This window comes from Cyprinodon variegatus, unplaced genomic scaffold (assembly GCF_000732505.1).
Source record: "Cyprinodon variegatus isolate N-32 unplaced genomic scaffold, C_variegatus-1.0 Scaffold491, whole genome shotgun sequence".
NCBI lineage: Eukaryota > Metazoa > Chordata > Actinopteri > Cyprinodontiformes > Cyprinodontidae > Cyprinodon > Cyprinodon variegatus.
Window position 1 is genome coordinate 345,800 of NW_015150944.1, and position 20,232 is coordinate 366,031.

At 37.9% G+C, this 20,232-nt stretch overlaps 1 protein-coding gene across 2 annotated transcripts in view; it reads right to left on the minus strand.

The window, feature by feature from the left end:
- The window catches only part of dlgap1 (discs, large (Drosophila) homolog-associated protein 1), a 129,697-nt gene that overhangs the window by 21,255 nt on the left and 88,210 nt on the right, over nt 1-20,232 (minus strand). For both annotated transcript variants that reach the window (XM_015390269.1, XM_015390270.1), the window contains exon 6: nt 18,268-18,523. In XM_015390269.1, coding sequence (XP_015245755.1) covers nt 18,268-18,523 — 256 coding nt within the window. The remainder of the gene's footprint in view (nt 1-18,267; nt 18,524-20,232) is intronic.

A 20,232-nucleotide genomic window follows, 5' to 3' on the forward strand; every position in this document is an offset into this window, starting at 1 on the left:
AAAAAAAAAAAGAATTTAATTGCTCTGTTTTTGTATACGGATTTAGCTCATTCAAATATATATATATATATGTTTTTGATTATTTTAAAAGGTTTTATATGCAGTAGATCAAAGATTTAATAACGGCTCAAAGTTTGTTTAAGGAATCACATTTAAGTAACTTTTTTTTTTGGTTCGCTTAGACTACTTTAAATATTTTGTATTTTAGGGCTGCAGAATTGCAGGCTGAATTCTTTAAAATAACCCAAGTAGTTCAATATGTCAATACACCCCAAACAGTTCATGGTTTTTCATTTCTTCACTGCATTTGTGAACACAAAACAATGAGATTCCCCTTTCCTTCAAAATGTTGCTAAAAGTTCTGTCTGGATCTCCCTAGCCCAGTATCATGCACTGTCCTGTTTACTGTAAACCAGAAATAAAAGTCAGACAGAATTGCAGCAAAGTGCAGTAGAAAAACAAAAAGGCCAAAACAAACCTCTGAAAGAAACCACACATGCAAGAAGCGCAGAGGAATCGGCCTCAAGGGTTGAAACACAATGCCGCTGTCGTGTCATTACATGAAAGATCGCTGCGCTCACTGCAGCTGCTATTTGCATATAAATGCAGCAGAATACGGTCAAAAGTTCACCTTTTTCTTTCAGCTTTCTGCTGCGGTCTCTCTGGGGACTAACACCGAAGGAGAAGGCTACTTAAGTTTTTAAAATGCTAAACATAAAATGAAGACAGCAGTTTTTACAAGTACATGGGTTTACTCTTTGAGGAACGCAGTAAAGCATCGGTCTGGGTGCCTGCGCCCCCACCCACCACATTCCTTTCCCTCTTTCCCCTGGTTTGACGTTCTTTGTCCTGACCACTTGCACATGGAGTGGGGTGGGAGGGGGGAAAGGAGACACTAGCTGCCTAATCCTCTGCCAGAGGCAGACCTAAGCCATCTGAGGCCAAAACCAAATGCCAGGCCTTCTATAGAGGAGGGGACTAGGCAGGCAGTGGGAGATTTGAAAGCAGAGAGAGGTTGAGGAAATGGGGGGAGAGCTAAAGAGTCAGAAAGTAGAGGAGAGGCAAGGCAACAAAGTGCATAAAGTCTTTTTTTTTTTTTTTTTACGGGTTCTATTCCTGACCCTGTGACCCTATACATCCTGTTGAAGGAGGAGGCAGAGGCGGGGGGATTCAGATGGCAGCTGTAGGCCCTGGCTGGTTATGCTAGTTTGCAGGAATGTGCACTGCATAAGAAGCATATTCAGGGGAAATTATGAATTACTGATCTGCAGAGCTGGTTTTGGTCTCGCTCGTGACTTTTCACACCCTCTCTTTCCTCTCTCTTCCTGCGTTTTACATTTACTCCCTGCATAATCTGGTTGAGGATGGGAGAACAATGGCTTCTCCCACTCTCCTGCCGAGAGCTGTCGTTTGCCTCCTGCATTCCTTTCCCCATTCATTTCTCTCTCATCTGCAGAAGGGAAAGAGAGGGAGAGAGAAAACTCCTTCTCTTTATACAGAGGAGGGGGTCTGAGAGCATGCCCTAAAAATCTTGAACCAACCCCCCCCCTCCTGTTTTACTTGGTTAGTGAAGCAGCAAAGCGTTAAGAAAGGGGGGAGAAAGAGTAGATGCATTCTTTCTCTTTTTCTGTCTCTCAGTATGTATCAGGGTTGAGTTTGCGGCTTATTTTTAATGACTGGTTTAAAAAAAAAAAAAAAAAGAGTTGGAAAGGGAGGGGCTTGGTCTCCTATCCCGCCGGGCCGCCGCTCGCACACAGACTTTTTGCTCAGTCACATTACTGTAGCTGTGTCTGGGACTTTCACAGAGAAGTCTTTAATTTGCACAGGGGCCTGGCCTCCCACACAGCATAGCCCAAACCACCCACTTACAGCCGTGCACCGTTCCACTAAGTTACACCAACGGATTTTGCACTGGAAGCAAAATGAACTCTGCAACCACACCATTTAGCTGTCAAGCAGAGTTTCAAAACATTCAATATTCTCCATAAACGCAGCGCTGAACAGAAACATGTTTGTCCTGCCTTGCATAAGGTTTGACTGCATGTCCCATTCAACCATGTTTTTCATTCCCTGGGGCTTTAAGTTTGCAGGCCCTGCCCTGCCCAGCTTCAGCATGCAGGAGCCATGGGGATCATCCACAGTCAACAGTGAGGAAATCCTTTCAGGGCTTTGCTTTTTCCTTTGCTCTTTCTGATGCCAAAACATGGGCAGGAAACCGGAGGAGTGGGACACAGCAAAACCCACAAAAAACCTTATCAGTCGACCCATTTAGTTCTTTTAATACTGAGTGGGAATGCAGTCCTCTTTAATTTCAATTGGAAATGGCTACATGTGTGCTGATAGCATTAGTGTACATACAAGCAGCCACTCTGCTGTTTGCTGTCACCTCCTCCTCCTCTTGGTGCCCCTCTATCCAGTTTTCTTTCCTTTATTCAAACAGAAAGCAGCAGGGGAACCATGAATGACACTCTGATGCCTTGCACTTCCTGTGTCAAAAGATATCCAAACTCCACTCTTCCTCCCTGAACGGCTATAATCAAAGCATTCCTACGGCCCCTAACAAGCCAGGACCAATTAAGTCGTAAGTAAACATCAACACCCTGCAGCCACTAAAGAGAAAAGCTTCAAGTCCTTTGGACTTATCCTTTCAACCTTTATTCTGCTCCCCAGCATGCTCAGGCAGGCTAGTGACGATGTTTCAGGTCACAAATAGACAAAACCTTTCCTGTAAGGTTACTTGAGATCACATCATGTCACACTTTACAGAGGCTGCATTCATTGGAACTGAATCCGATTACTCCAGCTTTAACAGCAATGTTCTTATACACAGGTGTGACAATGGTGACATCTAGTGAAAGATCTGATAACAATCCTGATGGAATTCAAAACTGAACTTTCACTCTAGATAGTGTGGGGTGAAGAGAAAACAGCTACAAAAGCTAGAAAAACAACACCCACAGTCGACTGGAGAACAACAACCTGTTTCTCCAAATCTATTTATTAGTAGGCAACATCTTGGTTTGATATGATTAGTTGATCTTAAGCTGAATAAAAGATGATAAACACTTCAAATTGAAGATCAATATGGTAAAATATGTATTCATTCAGTTTATCTAAAAGAAACAATATATGTCATATATCATATAGCCCTGATCACATCTTACAGAGACCTACTATTCACAAATCAATTAAAATAGGCCTTACTTAAACTAGCAACAATCTAAGTGAAATTCTGAGTTGAAGACAAACTTTCCAGAATATTATGGGCTGGCTAAAAGTCTAACTTCGTTTATTGCATATCAACATATGTTTTTTTTTTTCTATTAAAGGTAAATTCAAGGATCTTTATTTAGTGTACTAAAACTCTGTCTATAATTCAAGTTTTAAAGGGAGAAAAATAAATACAAAAGAAGAAGGTCTTAGAGATCTGACGTTCAAATTCCTGAGTACAGTCAGAACCATAGAACAGAACTAGAGTGACAAGTGTTGACTGGCTGTCAAAGGCTGCAGGTACTGTTGGACTGTCTGGATGCCTTGGTGGTTCTGCTCAGAAATTAAGAGAAAGGCAACTTTCAATGATAAGGCCGGTCTTTGTCTATACATGGAAGGTTCTTAAAGGTAAAGCAACATGAAGCTTGTTAAAACTTGGATTAGACACTGGGTGATAAGACGTTACCATTAATAAAACATAATGTAACTGAATTTAAGCAAAGAGGATAAGGCTCATTCTTTTATTGTGCGTCTATACGTCTTTCAGGCCATCATTCTATGGTTCTCTGATTCCCATTGAGAGCACTCCAAAGACATTTCCATGCGTGATGAGATAACTGAAAAAAATAGATTTGACAATTGTTTTTACTGGATTATCCCTCCCTGGAGGCGCAATGAAAAAGTGGCATTCATTTCAGAATTAAATGGTTATAGTCATTTCAAAAGCTATTTAAAGTAATCATACTATTATTTTAGACAGCAATTTTTGACATGTTTAGGCAAAGACCTGAATAAACAGCATCTCCTGACATCTTCATAGTCTAAAGACACAGCAATTAGATTTATTGTATGAAATTGCAGGATCTTCATCGGATATGTTATTACTCCAGCACAAAATAGTGTCATAATGACAGCAGTTTTACATAAGTTTTAGTTTGAGTCGGAAATGTCTACCAAAAGTCAGATTTTGGAAAACATTCACACGTATCAGCTGCCTCCTCTGGATCCTTTTATCTAGTTATTAACACCTTGTGTTGTTAATGAGCTGTTTAAAAAGAAATGCTTAGTGCTTTTCCTTCTTTGTGTTAGTGAAAGAGCGACAGTGCAAGTTCCCACTGGCTCGCATTCTCAGACAGCCATGACAGGACGAAGTAATTACTGAGTGGCTGACACACCAGCATGGTTAGGATTTATCTCCTCCAGGAAAAGATAGCCAAATCACAGTTTACCCACATCCAGCTCCCAGTTCAGGCTTGATCCCGCAGCTGCAAACCCAGGAGCCACACACGAACACTTTGACACCATCCCATGTGTGCACACACCCTCATGCTCCAAAGCAACTACAGCTGCCAGCCACCACTGAGATGGGCTGCCTGTATCTTCTTCGTTTCCCATTTTATTTTAAGTGCAAGCAACACATGTGCGCAGTGTGTCACCACATGCCTTGACCCAGCCCCGGTTTCCTGTCAAACACACCTACTTGCACCTTCAAAGCAAGGAGAATGACAGCATTATATGCAGGTGTGTAAAGGAGAGAACCTGAGAGATGGATGACAGACATAGAGAGAGTGTGTTTAATTTATATCCCTCTTTGAATATAAATTCCCTCTTAGAAGATGGGGGCTTTGATCTGCTTACACACACCTGTAGTTGCATGCAGAGACGCATGCAGTTAAATCTAAGCTTTAACTGGCCCTGTAATTAAGGCCAAGAGCAGGAAACAAAGAAATCTATAAGTGTGTTTGTGTGTAACCAGGAGGCTGACAGAGCTCAAAATGTAACATCCTCACATAAAGCTGCATAATCTTCATGACTTGGAGGCACATATACATCAAGTGATGCATTAATGTCAGTTATGACTCAGGGCTTTATTGTTCAATAATGCTCACTCTGCATCTCACAATCTCTCTTATATAAGCACACTATAACCGCATTGACAAAGAGTTGAAACCTAGAATGAATGTAGAGAAAAAGTTGTGGTTTTTTACAAAAATCTCTTGCAGGGATTCTGCTCATCACTGGTAGAGATGCAGCTCCCTCTAGTGGTCAAAAACTGGACTTGAAACATCTTAGAACATAAGGGCAGGTGTGCTTAAGGGCAAAAGGAAATTAGATATTTTAAAATAGCAAATATTTTCTATTATATTTTTCATGCTATCCTCTGTATAGATTTAAAGCCATTAGAGCTAAATACTTATATCTGGTGAGTGACAAATTGTATTTTTGCACAGATGTTATACACTAGGGTCACCTTTGAACATAAAACTCTGGTACTGGTACATACTTTAGGTACTGAAATTAATTTCAGCAAATCAAAATTATTTTAACATATGGTTATGCTTTGAAGAGCCTTCAGTTGCTGTCTGTGTTTTTTTTTTCAAGGTTTAATCCACATAAAACTGACTGCATGGTTGAGATCTGAAATCATTTTCCAGCATTATTAGTTTAGACACAAGTATAAGCTTTAAAATGATGCTCAAGATTTGTTTTGGTTTTTGCAATTTAAGACTAAGACAATATTTTAGTCTCCATGAGTAAATTAAGGGTAAAAAAAAATAACCCCCAAAAATATAATGTAATTCATAAGAGTAACATTTAATCATTATTATACTTCATATAATATGTAAAGAAATTAAAAACCTTACTTAACTAACTGCTTTTGCATGATAACACCAAGAATGTAACACACAACATAAAAAATAACCAAAAACAAATCCCCAAGTAATAAAAATAAGTAGTAATGAGAGTAATAAGAGTAATAGGGTTTTTACAGCTTGTACTCAGTGTGATACACACACAAACATACACACACACACACACACACACACACACACACACACACACACACACACACACACACACACACACACACAAACAAACATATGGTTACATTATATACCATACCACCTTTATTTATAAACACTTTCTAATTTATGAAAGTGCTGTACATAGAGCTGAACATTGAAATAAATGAGTAAAAACAGATAAAAAAAAAAAAAAAGAGTAACAAATAAATAAATAAAAATTAAAGATAGGTAAGCTCTCAGGGTGTGCAACATATTTGGAAAAACAGGTTTGATTTAAGAAGAGTTTTAAACATTGTTAGAGGGGAAGCCTGCATGACATCAAAGGTAGGATTACATAAGAACTGTGGAGCCATGGCAGTGAAGGAACAATCTCCTCTTAATTCCCCTTTGGGTTTAGGGACAATATGGAGCTGCTGGGTGTATGGAAGTTCAGCAGCTCACTTTTAATTGGTGGTGGTGTGGGGCGGGGGGTACCATTAAGAGATTTAAAAACAAATGAGAGATCTTCAAACATACAAGCATCAAATGAAGGGAATTTAAAATTGGGCTACTGTGGTCAAGGTAAATGGAAAAAAACAAAACAAAAAGAATACTTAGGTCAGCCATATAGATTTGCTGATAAAATGATAAATGATGAAATTCTACGGTAGTTTTATTATTGACAAACCTATCAAAGTTTTATTGAAACCTTTATGTCTCCACATTTCAGAGGCTTTGTCACCTTTAGATTATTTCGCTCTTCTTTACACAATAGTAAGGCAATCCATTATAAGCATGGCCTGGGTGGTTCAACATGCCTGTGTGCTGTATGCTCGTTTGTGTATATCAAAGCCATGTTGTGCTCAGTTGGAGTTTTCAGCCTATTCTGAAAATAGAGCGTGGAGAGATGGTAGGTGAGCAAGCAAGCAGCTAAACTTGGCAAGCCTCTCCCTGACTCACTTAAATGCAGATGGTTGAAGAGAATCATGGGGCCACAGACTTCTCATCTGACACGGAGAACAGCATCAGAAGTCCCCTATCGAGCCCTCACAGGCCTTGGACTGGTAAGTGGCACCACTTACCCGCTCCCCCAAAGCATTCGGGGTGCAGTATCTTTCTGCTTTACGCAGCAAAGAACTCTGGCATGAACCCCTGTGAAGGCAAATCCCAGAGAGGACTTTAGTGTGACCTAAATATTCAGACCATGCAGAGGCTCATGTTGTGATACAGTACCACCATGACTCACTCCGTCACCTGTCAGCCCCTCCCAGTCTGAAATGTACCAAAATAAACCTAGAGTTCCAATAGGATCAACAGTTCCAACTCTCCAGCAGTGGATGTAGGGAGCAACAAGCTAATTTATCACAGCCACGTGCTTCTATGGAGTCCATTTTGGAGGGAAGACAAAGTGAAGTGATCCTGGAAGCCCTCATTAATGCAAACCGCATCCCACTTACAGTACCTCTCATGTGTATTTATAATGAATACACAAACCACAATGTATTACTTGGGGAATTTATGCTGCCACAATATAGATAGATATATTTTAGATAGATATGCAGAAAACACAAAGGTGTCTATGTTTGGGAAGTAGTAGGAAAAATTTAATTCGGCTTTCAAGTATTATTTTTTAGTTGTATATTTTTTTCAAATAATCTAAAAAGTGTAGAGTACATGATGATTGATGTGAGGCAATACTTTTTTTTTAGCCACCTTTGGCTGCAGGTCATTTCGAGTATACCCCTACCTATTGTACAAACTGACATGTTTGTTCATACTTTTCTTCTTCTTTTTTTTTTAACAGTGTCCTGTCTGGTGATGTGGTAATAAGAATAATTGTCTTGATGCCAAAAAGAGCCCAACAGATTTTACTTTCACAAGTGGAGCAGTACGGCTATCACCATAGTGTTCCGCTTGATTTATGCATATAAATTGCTTTATTATAATTATGCAGGGAGTTTTACAGATTATATGGACACTGCAATGTAAGTAGAACAGGAAGTTCATCATTTTCTAAGTTAGACATTTAGTTATATTGGATAAAAAAAGATATTGGAACATGTGTCTTTATGCTTGTTACAGATTCTCCACTGAATTTAGGTCTGGAAAAAAACCCGACAACATTTAAACAATTTAATATGCTTCGATCTAAGCCATAGTAGAGCTTAGCCTGAGTGTTCACTGTTGGCCTCCTGGAAAGTGAAAGTCAACTTCTGTCTTGTATCTTTTAGCATCCAATGGGTTTTTATACTCATAATCTTTCTCCAAATATCTTTATCAACTTTAAAGAGCATTTTGGTCAGTGCTAAATATTACAATCTTTACAAAATTCTGCAGGTGTGTACAGTTTAGGCTTTTCTTAACAGACAGCAGTTTTCTTAGTGTCCAAAAAGTAACATTATAGTCCTTAGACCAGAACTTTTCCTCACTGGTTATTGTGTCTCCAAGCATAACAGAACAATCTGACTTTTTTTTGTCTTTCATCCAAAACTGGTTTTCTTCCGGCTCTCCACTCGACACAAACAAGAGTGGAAGAGTCCATGTTTTCTTTTTCTCCCACACTGTTTACATTTGATCACTGCTGCAATTTATGGAATAGAAATGTTAATTTGCTGTCTGGAAAGCTGTACTAAATGGAAGTTTTGCTTTGTATACACAGAGTGTATACAAGACAACAATAACAGTTGTCTAAGTCAAAGTATAAGTCCAAGAACTCATGTATAACCAAAGAGCACAGGAGGCTGAGAGGGCTCAACATGAAACACATCATCACATAATGCTGCTTAATCTTCATGACTCAGAGGCAAATATACATCAAGTGAGGCATGAATGTCAGTCATGACTGAGGGCTTTTTTATCCCAAAGAGCTCACTCTGTATCTCTGTCTTATACAAACATGCCGTTTTTGTGTTGACACAAAATCTAGAGCTGGTTTAAAATTTCTGCTTTACTTGGAACAATACCAACCTGAATTTTTACCACCAGGGTGTTATCCTGAATTTTCTGTTAAGTAAAACTAAAGGGTGCACAGTTTCCCAGGTTTTTTTTAAAAATCATTTACTTTTACTCTGGTGGCAACAAACTTTTATTTTGAAAAGGCCAAATCCTAGCTTCCCTTTAATGTGTCTGTTGCGCAGTTTGCAATCCCCAGTCATGATGCCGCCCTCAGAAACAAACAACAGCAGTAGAGGTTTACTCACAGAGCCGGTTGCAGCAGTCCCACATGCTGAGCAGCATGTTGTATAAACGTCGAAAAAGCTCCATGAAAGCCCTTAAACTCTCCGTTTAGCTCACAGAAGACAAGAGTCCTCAGTCCCACTTTTCTCTCTGATGGAAGTGGATCTTGTGTCAGTGAAACCCCCCACACCCCACATATCCAACAGGACCTTACCCAGGGTGGGACAGTCTTCACTTTCTTCTTTCCCCACAGAGCCCCCTGACTTCTCAAATGTCTGTACCTCGGAAGTGACATCATTTTTCAGATCTATAGTCCAGTTTTGTTTTAATTTCTATTTTACTTCTTTCACATCTCCAAAATTAGTGTGACTTATTTCATAAAATAATTGCTTTATTAAGTATTTTTCATTCTTGCCCAAGAAAACTGTTTTCCTTCCATTATGTGATTTTTTTATCTGGCAGTTTCATTTAGAAAAATCAATAAAATTACTTTATATTATTGCAATGAAAAAGCAGGTATCAAACATCCTTTAAGTGGAGACGGATTGACAGTTGAATTGACAGATTGATCAGATGGTTGGGGACTTGTGGCCTAGTGGTTAGAGCAGTGAGCATCCACTGAGACGATTGCCAGTACCCAGTTTTATTCCCACAGCCTGCACTCTGGGTCCCTGAGCAGGACCTTAACCCCTTATTGCTCCCCAGGTGCTGCACAGTGTCAGCCCAATGGAGAAATTTATTTCTGCATCTTAACCCATCCCCTTGGGGATGGGTTAAGATGCAGAAATAAATTTCTCCATTGTGCGATCAATGATGTTCAATTGTTATTATTATTTGTACAAAAACACAAAGGTAAGAAGTGACCTAAACTGCAAATGAATATGTAGATGAGGCACAAAAAAAAAACAAGTTTCAAATGTAATTGGTCTCTCAGTGTTTGTGTAATTAACAAAAACTATTACATTAAATCATTGTTCTTGAGCCACTTTAACATTTCCAGTTGCACAAAATGACAGCAAGCAATCCCCATAAATGAGAAAAACATTATCATGTTTTCTTCTAGTCATGTTCTAGTTAATATCAACCGACTTTAATATTTACTGTGGGACTTTGCCCTGCTCTTAACATATCAGTGTTTCCATAGACAACCCCCCCATCCAAAAAGATGGCTTCTTTAAATTATCTCAATCCAATTGCGACAGCATCTAATGTCAGCAGTAGAGACGGTAGAAACTCTGCTCAGAGGTCCATTTTTACAATAACCAGAGACAAACATAAAAAAAAGAAAGAAAAAAAACTTATTTCTGGCCTTTTCCTTTACTTTTACCCACCCTTGAGTCAACCCGACATATGACAAACAAGTTCTGGCCCTGCCCCTGGATGTTTGCGTGGGCCCCTGCTGGCGGTGGGGGGAGATCTGCACCAGTGGTGGGCTTGATCTTGATCCAGTCAGACTGTGGCACCCTGTATCCCTGATGCCTATTTTTAGTGCAGTGGGAAACCGGAAGATATTTATTTTCTCGGGCTCTATTTTCAGATCAGGACCTACTAAAAGGATCCAGCAATGGTAGTGATTGTTCTTAATAGGGTCAAACAATCTGGTAGTTTCTCCATCCACCCACTTACTTAGCTACTGTAGAGCAAAGAGTGCTGTGTTAAACTGAGCCCCTGGGGGCAGTGTTGTACAGGCTTTTAATCCTAGCTTGTAGTTTTCTATTATTAAAACAGAGCACTAAGTTATTCCCGAAGGGCTTTGTTAATAAGGGACATGCTACAAATAGAGTGCTTTTTTAAAAGAAAGCTGATAACATGTGAGCTTCATGCATCTTGGTTCATAAAAATAACATTTAACAGTTTGAGTACATTAATTCAGAGTTTTTTTCTGATAAATTATTTATTTATTTTTTTACATACCTTTACTAGAAGGTGCCAATATATTTAACCATAAACTGTAAATGTAAAATAAATGTATCTTAAAAGTGTGCTCTAAAGCAAAGCAGTATGACATTTATTATAAGGGGTTATTAGTCTTTTTAAATGAACTATTTAGCCCATACCAGTAGGGGGGGGGGGGGGGGGGGGGAAAAAAAAAAATTTTTTTTTTTTTTTTTTAAAAAAAATAAAAAAATTTTTTTTCTTAAAAAAAATTTTAAGTGGGGGGGGGGGGGGGGGGGGAAGAAATGACAACTATTGATCTTTTTACTCTAGAAATATTTAATAGCAATTTTATCTGCTGATATTTAATTTCTAAAGCATAGAATTTCATTAATCACATTTTCTCTCTCCAAAGACTTTGATAACTCAATCTGTATTGTTTATCTGCAGATAAGAGCACGTCTCCACCTGAGTGTTAAAAAATAAATGAAGAGGTGACGTTCCAGCGAGTGTTTGAAAAAAGCACTCAGCAATTTAAACTACCTCAAATGCCGAACCCCTTAGGGAGCACTTTATTCAGCGCAACGCCTTTCTCTGGAGCTGAAGAAAATTCACAGCCATTAAACACCGTCCTGGATCGTTTAATAGAGACTAGCTGGGAGATGGCCTTGTATTTTAGTCAATCTATTAACACTTCTAAAGAAAAGATGCATAAAAGAACCTGATTAGGTTATCAACAGCAGGCCAGTGGAAGAAATTGTAAATTATGACAGGTTTCCATTAAAATCTCTATCACTAAATCTGTGAGACTCTTTGTAATTAAAAATACTCTGAAAAAAATCATAAAATCAAACCCAAAAAATCTACTAGAGAGAAAGGAAGGGGATGAGGCGGTTGTAACAGAGGTGAAGGATGTGTGAGACATAGCAGGGTGAAAAAGGTGATGTTAACTGAAGAGGATGCTAGGTGAGAGAGCCACAGCTTAACTGCACCAAAATCCTCACGTTAACTCATTAAAATGGATTTTCTCAAGCTTTACAAAGAGGATCTGCTGCAGATTCAGTTAAAGCGATCTGATGGAGCCGATGTGATCAGGCAAACATGTATGTCTGGGGCCACAGTTGGCAACCATGTGAGTGAACGCGATAAGTGTGTTGCACTGTGCCAGTTTGAGTGGGCAGCGAGGCAAAGAAAGAGAGAGAGAGAGAGAGAGAGAGAGAGAGAGAGAGAGAGAGAGGCAGCCACTTGATGTTCAAAGAGACTAGATCAAAGGTTTAGTTCTCTTCCTTTGGATTAAAAAGATCATCAATAATAATGGGCAGGAGAAGCACAGCGGTGAGACAGAAAAGAACCTGATGGGTTTCTCACTGCTCTCTGAGCTCAAGTGTGTGTGCTTTGGTGTGATATTTTGCTGGTTTGCCATTGGGACGAAAACAAGCAGGAGCCATAAGTGTGGGCCTTTTTCCTGGGACTGGTGCTTGAAAAAAGCCCTCAGAAAAATCATGCAATATTTACCACAACGGCTCCACTTCTCACTTTGGGCCCACTTAGCCGATTTCATGTGAAATCCAGAGTAATCTGGGCATGTGTGCACATCTGCCTGCATCCTTTTTCTTCTGTTGTCAAGGGGGTTTACTGGAAATAGCTGTGCACTGGGTTATAATACACGCTGTCATTATAACAATATGGAAGAGCAGAGAGGTTGAGGAATGAATGCAAGATGTGATTTTCAAACATAGAAAAGCTTTTCCTAATGGCTGAGAGGTGCAAAACATTACCTGATCTATCTGTTGCATTTACTATAAATTGCATCAGCAGTAAAAAAAAAAACACTTCTAGGTAGTTCAAACATTGTGTTCAATACCTGAACCCCCTTTTTACTCATATTTAGTTTAGTAAAAGCAGCACAGTATTATCAATTTTACATTTAGCATTTTTTTTATTTAACATTTAAATAACCCTTCACAAATATTAGCATTCCTAGAGAGGATGTGTAATCAAAACAGTGGCTTTAGAAGTATGGATGACCTAGAGAGTCACTGAAAATTTGCTGCTATTCGGCTGTAAAGGCAAGTTTATATATATAACACAATTCCGTACAAGGACAATCTAAAGTGCTTTACATGAAAAAAGAAGAAAAATAAAAGCAGGTAGTAAAATAAAACAGTTGGACCAGAAACGTAAATTAAGGTTGTTTTCAGCTTTCTCATTGGTCAGACAGCCACAGTTGGATCATAACATAACCATGTCATTGGTTTAATTGTGTTTTCAGTGTGCAATAAGAAAATGATTTTCAAATTGTATTTCAAATTACATGATTTAAAAGTAACATTTCAAATGGCTGGTTTTAATTTAAGTGACTCTCTAGGTCCTCCATATAGAAGTTTTAATGAAAAAGTAAAGAAGGGTCAAGCTTTCTCTTATCATATACTATTCTCTCTTCAGTCCACCACAGTTTTTTCATTTGAGGAGTGGATAAGAGAAAGTGGTCTAAAGCATCAATATACATCTATAAAACAGGAAATGAGGGGTCCTGGATATCTAATTTAAAAAAAAAATCATTAGGGTCTAATCATCTTATAAATGTTGCCAATAACTGTGTTACACTGATTTATTTTCTTTTTAACTATGAAAAAAAAGCCTTCCAATTAGTTTTATTTTTTGTGTTAATTTATTTTTTGTATTTAAATACATATTTCCCAGGGGTGTCAATAATTTAGGGGGGAAGTTAAATGCCTCTGACATTAAAAATATGTATCCTTAATATGCAATGCAAAAAAACAGAATATGCTGCCAGATATTATTTTGTTCAAATTAAAGTCACTTATCTGTAAATATTATCCAAAAACAACAATAAATAAATAAATGACAAAAACTGAACATTAGGGGTCATAAGTGAGCATCCATCTGTGTTTTCTGTGCAGCCACACTGTCCACATCCTATTATGCAAATGGGGGTTACAACAGATATGAAAATTACATAATGACCCTGGTTTCTGAAGGCTATAAAGCGAGTGTTAAATAAGGCGCAGAGTTTATTTAAGGGGGACACTAGCCACAACACCTGTATTTAACACTCCACGGGCAGAAAATTGCTGTAATGGCACAGGCGTCTATGTTCTAAATGTGGAGCGAGAAAGAGTAAATGTGGTCACGCTGAGCTATTCTCTCTTCATTCCCAGCATCCCCACCAGACCAGACTCAAAAGCAGTACCTATTAATTACACTGACTGATGACTCGGTGGTGAAAATCTTAGGGAATGATGAACAGCGCTGTAGTGGAGCTATGACAGTAATACGAAACAGTCCTATATCTCCAGGAAAACCGCGGCAAGCTGTTCCCTACATCATCAACCTAACTTCCCCGTCTTGTCTGCTTGTTTGCAGCTGATTACGAGGCACATTTTCCTCCAAAGGTCAGAAGAAGTCGAGAACAAATTACCTTCAACTCTAAAAACCAATCAGAAAAGACGTTGTATCACCCCTGACCACATGGCTAACTAATCTCTTGTGCTGTGGCAAACTGCAGCTCCAAAAATGGATGTCCACTTAGCTGCTCACATCTCTGTAGCTATTATGTCTGACAAGTGCTTTTTGGCTGACATTTAAAGTGTTCTTCATGTTGTGGAGGAGATAATATTTTCTTTTAAGCAGGAAAGAAAAGGCACTAAATAGCAAAACAGAGGAAATCAGAGAGATTCTCTCTGACAGGTCTCTGGAGCAGCAGCTGGGCAGGTTGAAAACTGAGTTTTGTTTCTCACAATCTCTCCCCTGATAGATGGGTTTCATTAACTCCTGCTTCCTCCTGGGAAGGAACTGCGAATGCCTGTATCTTCATTTCAGTTCTCACTTGATCAATACCTAGCACCCCAACAACCAGAAAATTAGCCGGAATTATCCATTGCCTTTAATTGCAAAGTTAACCTAGGCTGTCTTTGATATAAAGTGTATTTCCTGAGGTATTCCTTGCACCTGACGTTTTTTTCCCCACACATTTCACAATAACGCCACAAACTTCAATCTGTTTTGTTTGGATTAAAAAAAAAAGTAGAAAAAAAACCTTACATGGATGGAAAATGATACATGGTTTTGAAAAGATATTACAGATATCTTAAAAGTGGAGTATGAAATTCTTTTAAGCACCCTTTCACTCCAATACTATTATATGAATTCCATTACAAAATTTTTTGTGTGTGATTTCATCACCATTTAAATACAGCTAGGAAACATTTGTGGAAGGAGAAACAAGAAATGTGACTTGGTCACATGTTGCTCCAGATAAAGAACAAGAAAAAGTGTATGTATATATATATATATATATATATATATATATATATATATATATATATATATAGTACATCTGTGTGTGTATAATTATTAGGATTTTGGTTTGTAAATTTTTATACATGCAGTGTTTATACAGTGAGGGTCAGGCTGGATTAAAGCGAACATGCATTAGATCGATCTATGTCAGGGATCAGTAACCTGTGGCTTCGGAGATGCAAGTGATTTTTTGGACCCTTTACAATTGCTGATTATAGTGACGATGGTATTCAAAAGTTTTACAAGCATCAGTTTTTTTTAGAGAATTTTTGAACTAAAATTTCACAGCAAAATGACATTAAAAGAACCAGACATATGTTTTTGATCTTTTTTTTTCTTGTCATTAGCTTAGAAAATGTTTTTTTTTTAAGCATCATTAGATCATCATTTAGAAAAAAAACCCACGCTTTCTTTTATTAAACATTTTCTGTATTTTCTTATTCCAAAACATAAAAATACAAATAAACTGTTTGCTGTTTAAAACGATAACCGGTTTCCGATAGCAGATGCTTTACAAAAATAAGTGGGGTTTTTTTAATGGTCACACTGGAAAAAAACGAGGAAGAATTACTTAAAAATGTCTTAAATTAAGTGTTTTTACCCTTAACTTAAAAAAAAGACTTATCTATATTTCAATTTTTTTCCAGTGCATGTAATATTTACAACTCTAAACAAATTTTATTTAGCTATAAATCAGGGTAAAATGTCTCATTTGCTTTGAAAGGCTGCAGACCCCTGACATAGGGGTCAACTTTATAGAGGTCTGATTTATAGGGGTCGACTTTGGAAAATAAAAAAAGGGGCTTCATTGAATAAGCCCTGGTTTTGTAAATTGTTCTCTGTAGCATAAACCTGACGGTAAAATTCTGAACTTTTTGTGTGCTGTCCTCGTCATTATCCTATTGCTGTATAAGCCCTAGATGGGGGGACCTGTCATATATAGATAATTTTAAACAGTCAAACAATATCCCATACTTTGTATCTCACAGAGAATATCGTTTGTTCAGTCATCTAAAAAAACCAAACAATATGGCACAACCATATATATGGCTGTCCCTGTATACAGTCTATGAAAGCCAGGCATTAATCAGAGGGCAGAAATATTCAAAAACTGGATGAGATGCAGATATTTACAGCCTTTGGTAGAATATAACAGTTTGATATACATATAACAACAAGTCAGACTGTGGACACATTGACCATGATTGAAGACCTGGTTTGTAAAGACTCAATTCACTTTTTGGAAGAGAGGTGAAGCTCTGTGTTTAGTAGCTGTGTTTCTAAATAAAAAAAATAAATAAATAAAAAACTAATTAAAAGCATTTAGATTCATTGGAGCAAATTAACAAGGTGATGCATAGCTTAATGTCGGCATTCGTTGACATTACGCTTAGCTGTAGTAAACAGCAAGTGAGCTAACAAGCCCGTGTGGACTACAGCTCTGTGTTGGAACAAGGTTTTTGACAATTTGTTGCAATCAGGCAAGTTTTACCGTACTTACTTTATCATGTGAGCTAGTATTAGACAATCAAGAGAAAACTGTGATTCTAATGCTGCATTCAGGACACCAGAAACAGCTAACCAGTCATGTGATGTGAGAAAAATATGCATTTATTCAGAAATTACTAGAAAAATGTATTTCCATCTCTTCTTCAGTGTAGTTACGCTTTTTTCAAAAAGTCAAAAACCACTTAAATAGAGCGTCAAAGCTCCTTTTTTTGTACTAAATTTAGCGATCTGATTTGAATCTTGCCATAAAGCTCTTTAATTCTGCTTTTCTTTTTTTCAGCAGAGAGCTGATGGAATGACTGATTGAAATTAGACTCTTTGGTAAAACAACCTAATTAGCTTTATTGCAAAAAATATGGGCAAAGATTTCAACCTTCAGAGACGCTAAGCTAGTAGTGAAAAATGGTTCCACAAGACTCTGCTGTTTGTCCAAATATGTATTTTAAGTGATAAAAAAAATAAATAAATATGATTCATTTTTATTTCCTGCAAATATGTTCATGATTTAAGGGGAATGTATGTTTGTGCAAGTATTGCACTGTTTTGTCTTAATCATATTATATCATTATGTATAAACATTTTTCTCCTAAAACGGGAAAATTAAAACCCCCGAAAGGAGCAAACTGAGGAAAACTTAAACTGTAGCAAACAAATGTTTTGTCACAATCAAATTTTTATTTAGTGTCACCATCATTCCGGTTTGCAGTGGATGTGTTTAATTAGCCGACTGCTGCAATTGTCAGCTTGGTTTGAGGAAGTGCTCTTGTCTAATTGGCATTATTAGATAAGAGCTGAGGGGAAAGCCAGGCTGCATCAGGCAACAGTGAGTCAACGCGCGCAATGGAATGGAATGACGTTTAGATTCTGCAGTGTGAAACATGAAGGCACTCAGTGCTGAATGCCAGCACTGCTAAGCATCAATACTGTATATAGAGACACTGGAAAGTCTAACTCTCTGGACCATGAGGCACACAATGGGGATAGAATAGAATCCAGCAGTCTGGAAGCTTTAAAGCTTAGATAAGCTCTCTCTATCTGGGAAAAAAAAACTGTTCTGGATACAACAAATTGTATCTAAGCAGGAAACTGGGTCAAAAGAATAATACAGAGAATGTTCACAAAGTATAAATCTTATATGGAAAGAAAAATGAACACAACCTTTGTAAGGGCTGCCAAATTTATTCAAATCTCTGTCAAATTCCTTTCCTTGCAGTAATCAGGTTGCTCTATAATTTCTCGGTTAATTCTATTCAAAGGCTGCATAATTTAAAAACCAGACTGCCTTCTCTGCACTCAGATGAATTTATAATGGGCTATAGAATATGTATGTTAGTGCACATGAGCAGACGAGTCAGCATTTGAAAAAGTGATGTTCCCCAGTCCTTACCTGTGCTGCTCTGGATCGTTCGGACAGTTGTGGCGGTGCGTGGAGGGGAGTCTGTTGTCCTTTCACACAATGCTACGACACCCTCTTCCTCTTCTTGTGAGCAGCCCTTCTCTATGGCACGCACGTAGCTGTGGCTCCTCATTCGGAAGCAGCCAGGCATGGGTAGATCCAGGGCATCCACTGCCTGGGACTCCATCTCGCTGAAGACAGACTCACAGACCGCCTCTATCTGCCCGTTAACCTCCACCTCACTCACCTGTAGAAAGCAAAACAGCTGGATTAGAGCATGTTTTAAAGCAGTGGCACGTAGAAGGTAAAACACAAAGAGAACAGTCAGTATGCAGGACTAATTTAGGGACAACTGTGTTCGTGTGGAACATTTGATGTGGGCTTTTCCAATGATTAAAGCTAAAAAAATCCTTTTTGTAGAAGCAATTTACTAGAACAGAACCGATCAGTACAGGTTTACACATTTTGGCTTTAGTGCCCCTAACTTCGATGTATTTTGTTGGAATTTAAAATGATATACCAGAAGAAATATAAGGAAGATAATACATGTTAATAATAATTTTGTATAGGATAATTGACATTTGTATTTAGCATTAATTACTGTGTAAATATAGTAAATTGCCTGTATTTATATAGCACCTTTTTAAGCCAGGGGACTTTGCAGAGCTTTTCACTACATTCACCTAAACAATCACATACTTATGGTGGCAAGCTACACTGCAGCCATTGCTGCTCTGGGGCACACAGGCGCTCCCAGGCCCTCTGACGTCCATTAGAAATCAGAAGTGGTTAAAAACAGCACTTTAACTAAAGCTGCAAGTCGTGTTAAAAACTGGCTAAAGTGATTCCCTTAACACTCAATCTTTTTGCAGAATGTTATATTTAGATTAAGCAGAGTAAATAAAATCCATTTTTTCTAGTATTAAGGAAGAAAACAGAACAGAGAGCAACAAATTATTATTTCTTTCTTCAATATTTAGATGCTGTTTATCAATGTTTGAAGTATCACCGGCTCTGATGAATGTGGACTGTTTTCCACTTTAAAAATGGTTTCATTTGAACGACTAAGAGAGAAGGTAAATACAGTATTTTCTTTTGAAGATATAGAATTGTGCAGAGTTAAACCCCACTCTAATATATGTACCAACTATTCTCTCTCTGTATCAAGCAAAATAATACATTCATTAAAATATTAACTTCACTATAAAAGTTGAACATCTGGGCTGTAGTTACTCTGTGTAGCCCATTTCAGGTATTTTATCTGGGGCTGAAAAAAATGAATCATATTAATTGATTATTTCAATAATCATCAACTAATTTAGTAAGTGATTCATCATTAACTGGAGTATAGAGACTTTATAACATACAGTAATATAAATGTAAAATGTGCCTTTCCCCGACAGAGCAACCCACTTAGATCAGTTATTATATCAAAATTGTAAAAATAAAAACAAAAAAATGAAAACAGTAATATCAACTAAATATAGGTAAAAAGGAAACCCTCACATTTCCTTTTTTAGTTGGCTGTGGCTAAGAATCAGAAATGTTGATGCTTGCAGCCTTTATTTGCCCATTTTTCCAGCAGTCTTCAGAACTCCTGGTTGACTCAGAATATTTAGTTTTATAAAAGAAAAAAAAGGTTTTTGTTTTTCAGTGCACATGATGTTCATTTTTTTTTATTATTGGGACTAGTTTTGTAGCTTAACATTAATTGTACTAACCGCTGCATTCTAGTGTGAATACATTTTCAGTGTTGTGCTCCAAGAACGCACGGACTAGAAAACAGCCAATCAGAGAGAGAGAAGGCGGAACTTAAGGCAGAACAACCAATGAGAGTGGAGTTAAACAGCGCAGCACAGTTCCATGCGCTACTACATGAAAGGGACAGGAGAGACCAGGCAGAGGAGCTGCGAGAGGAAAAGAAGCCACTGCTGCAACAACTACTGCTGTAAATTA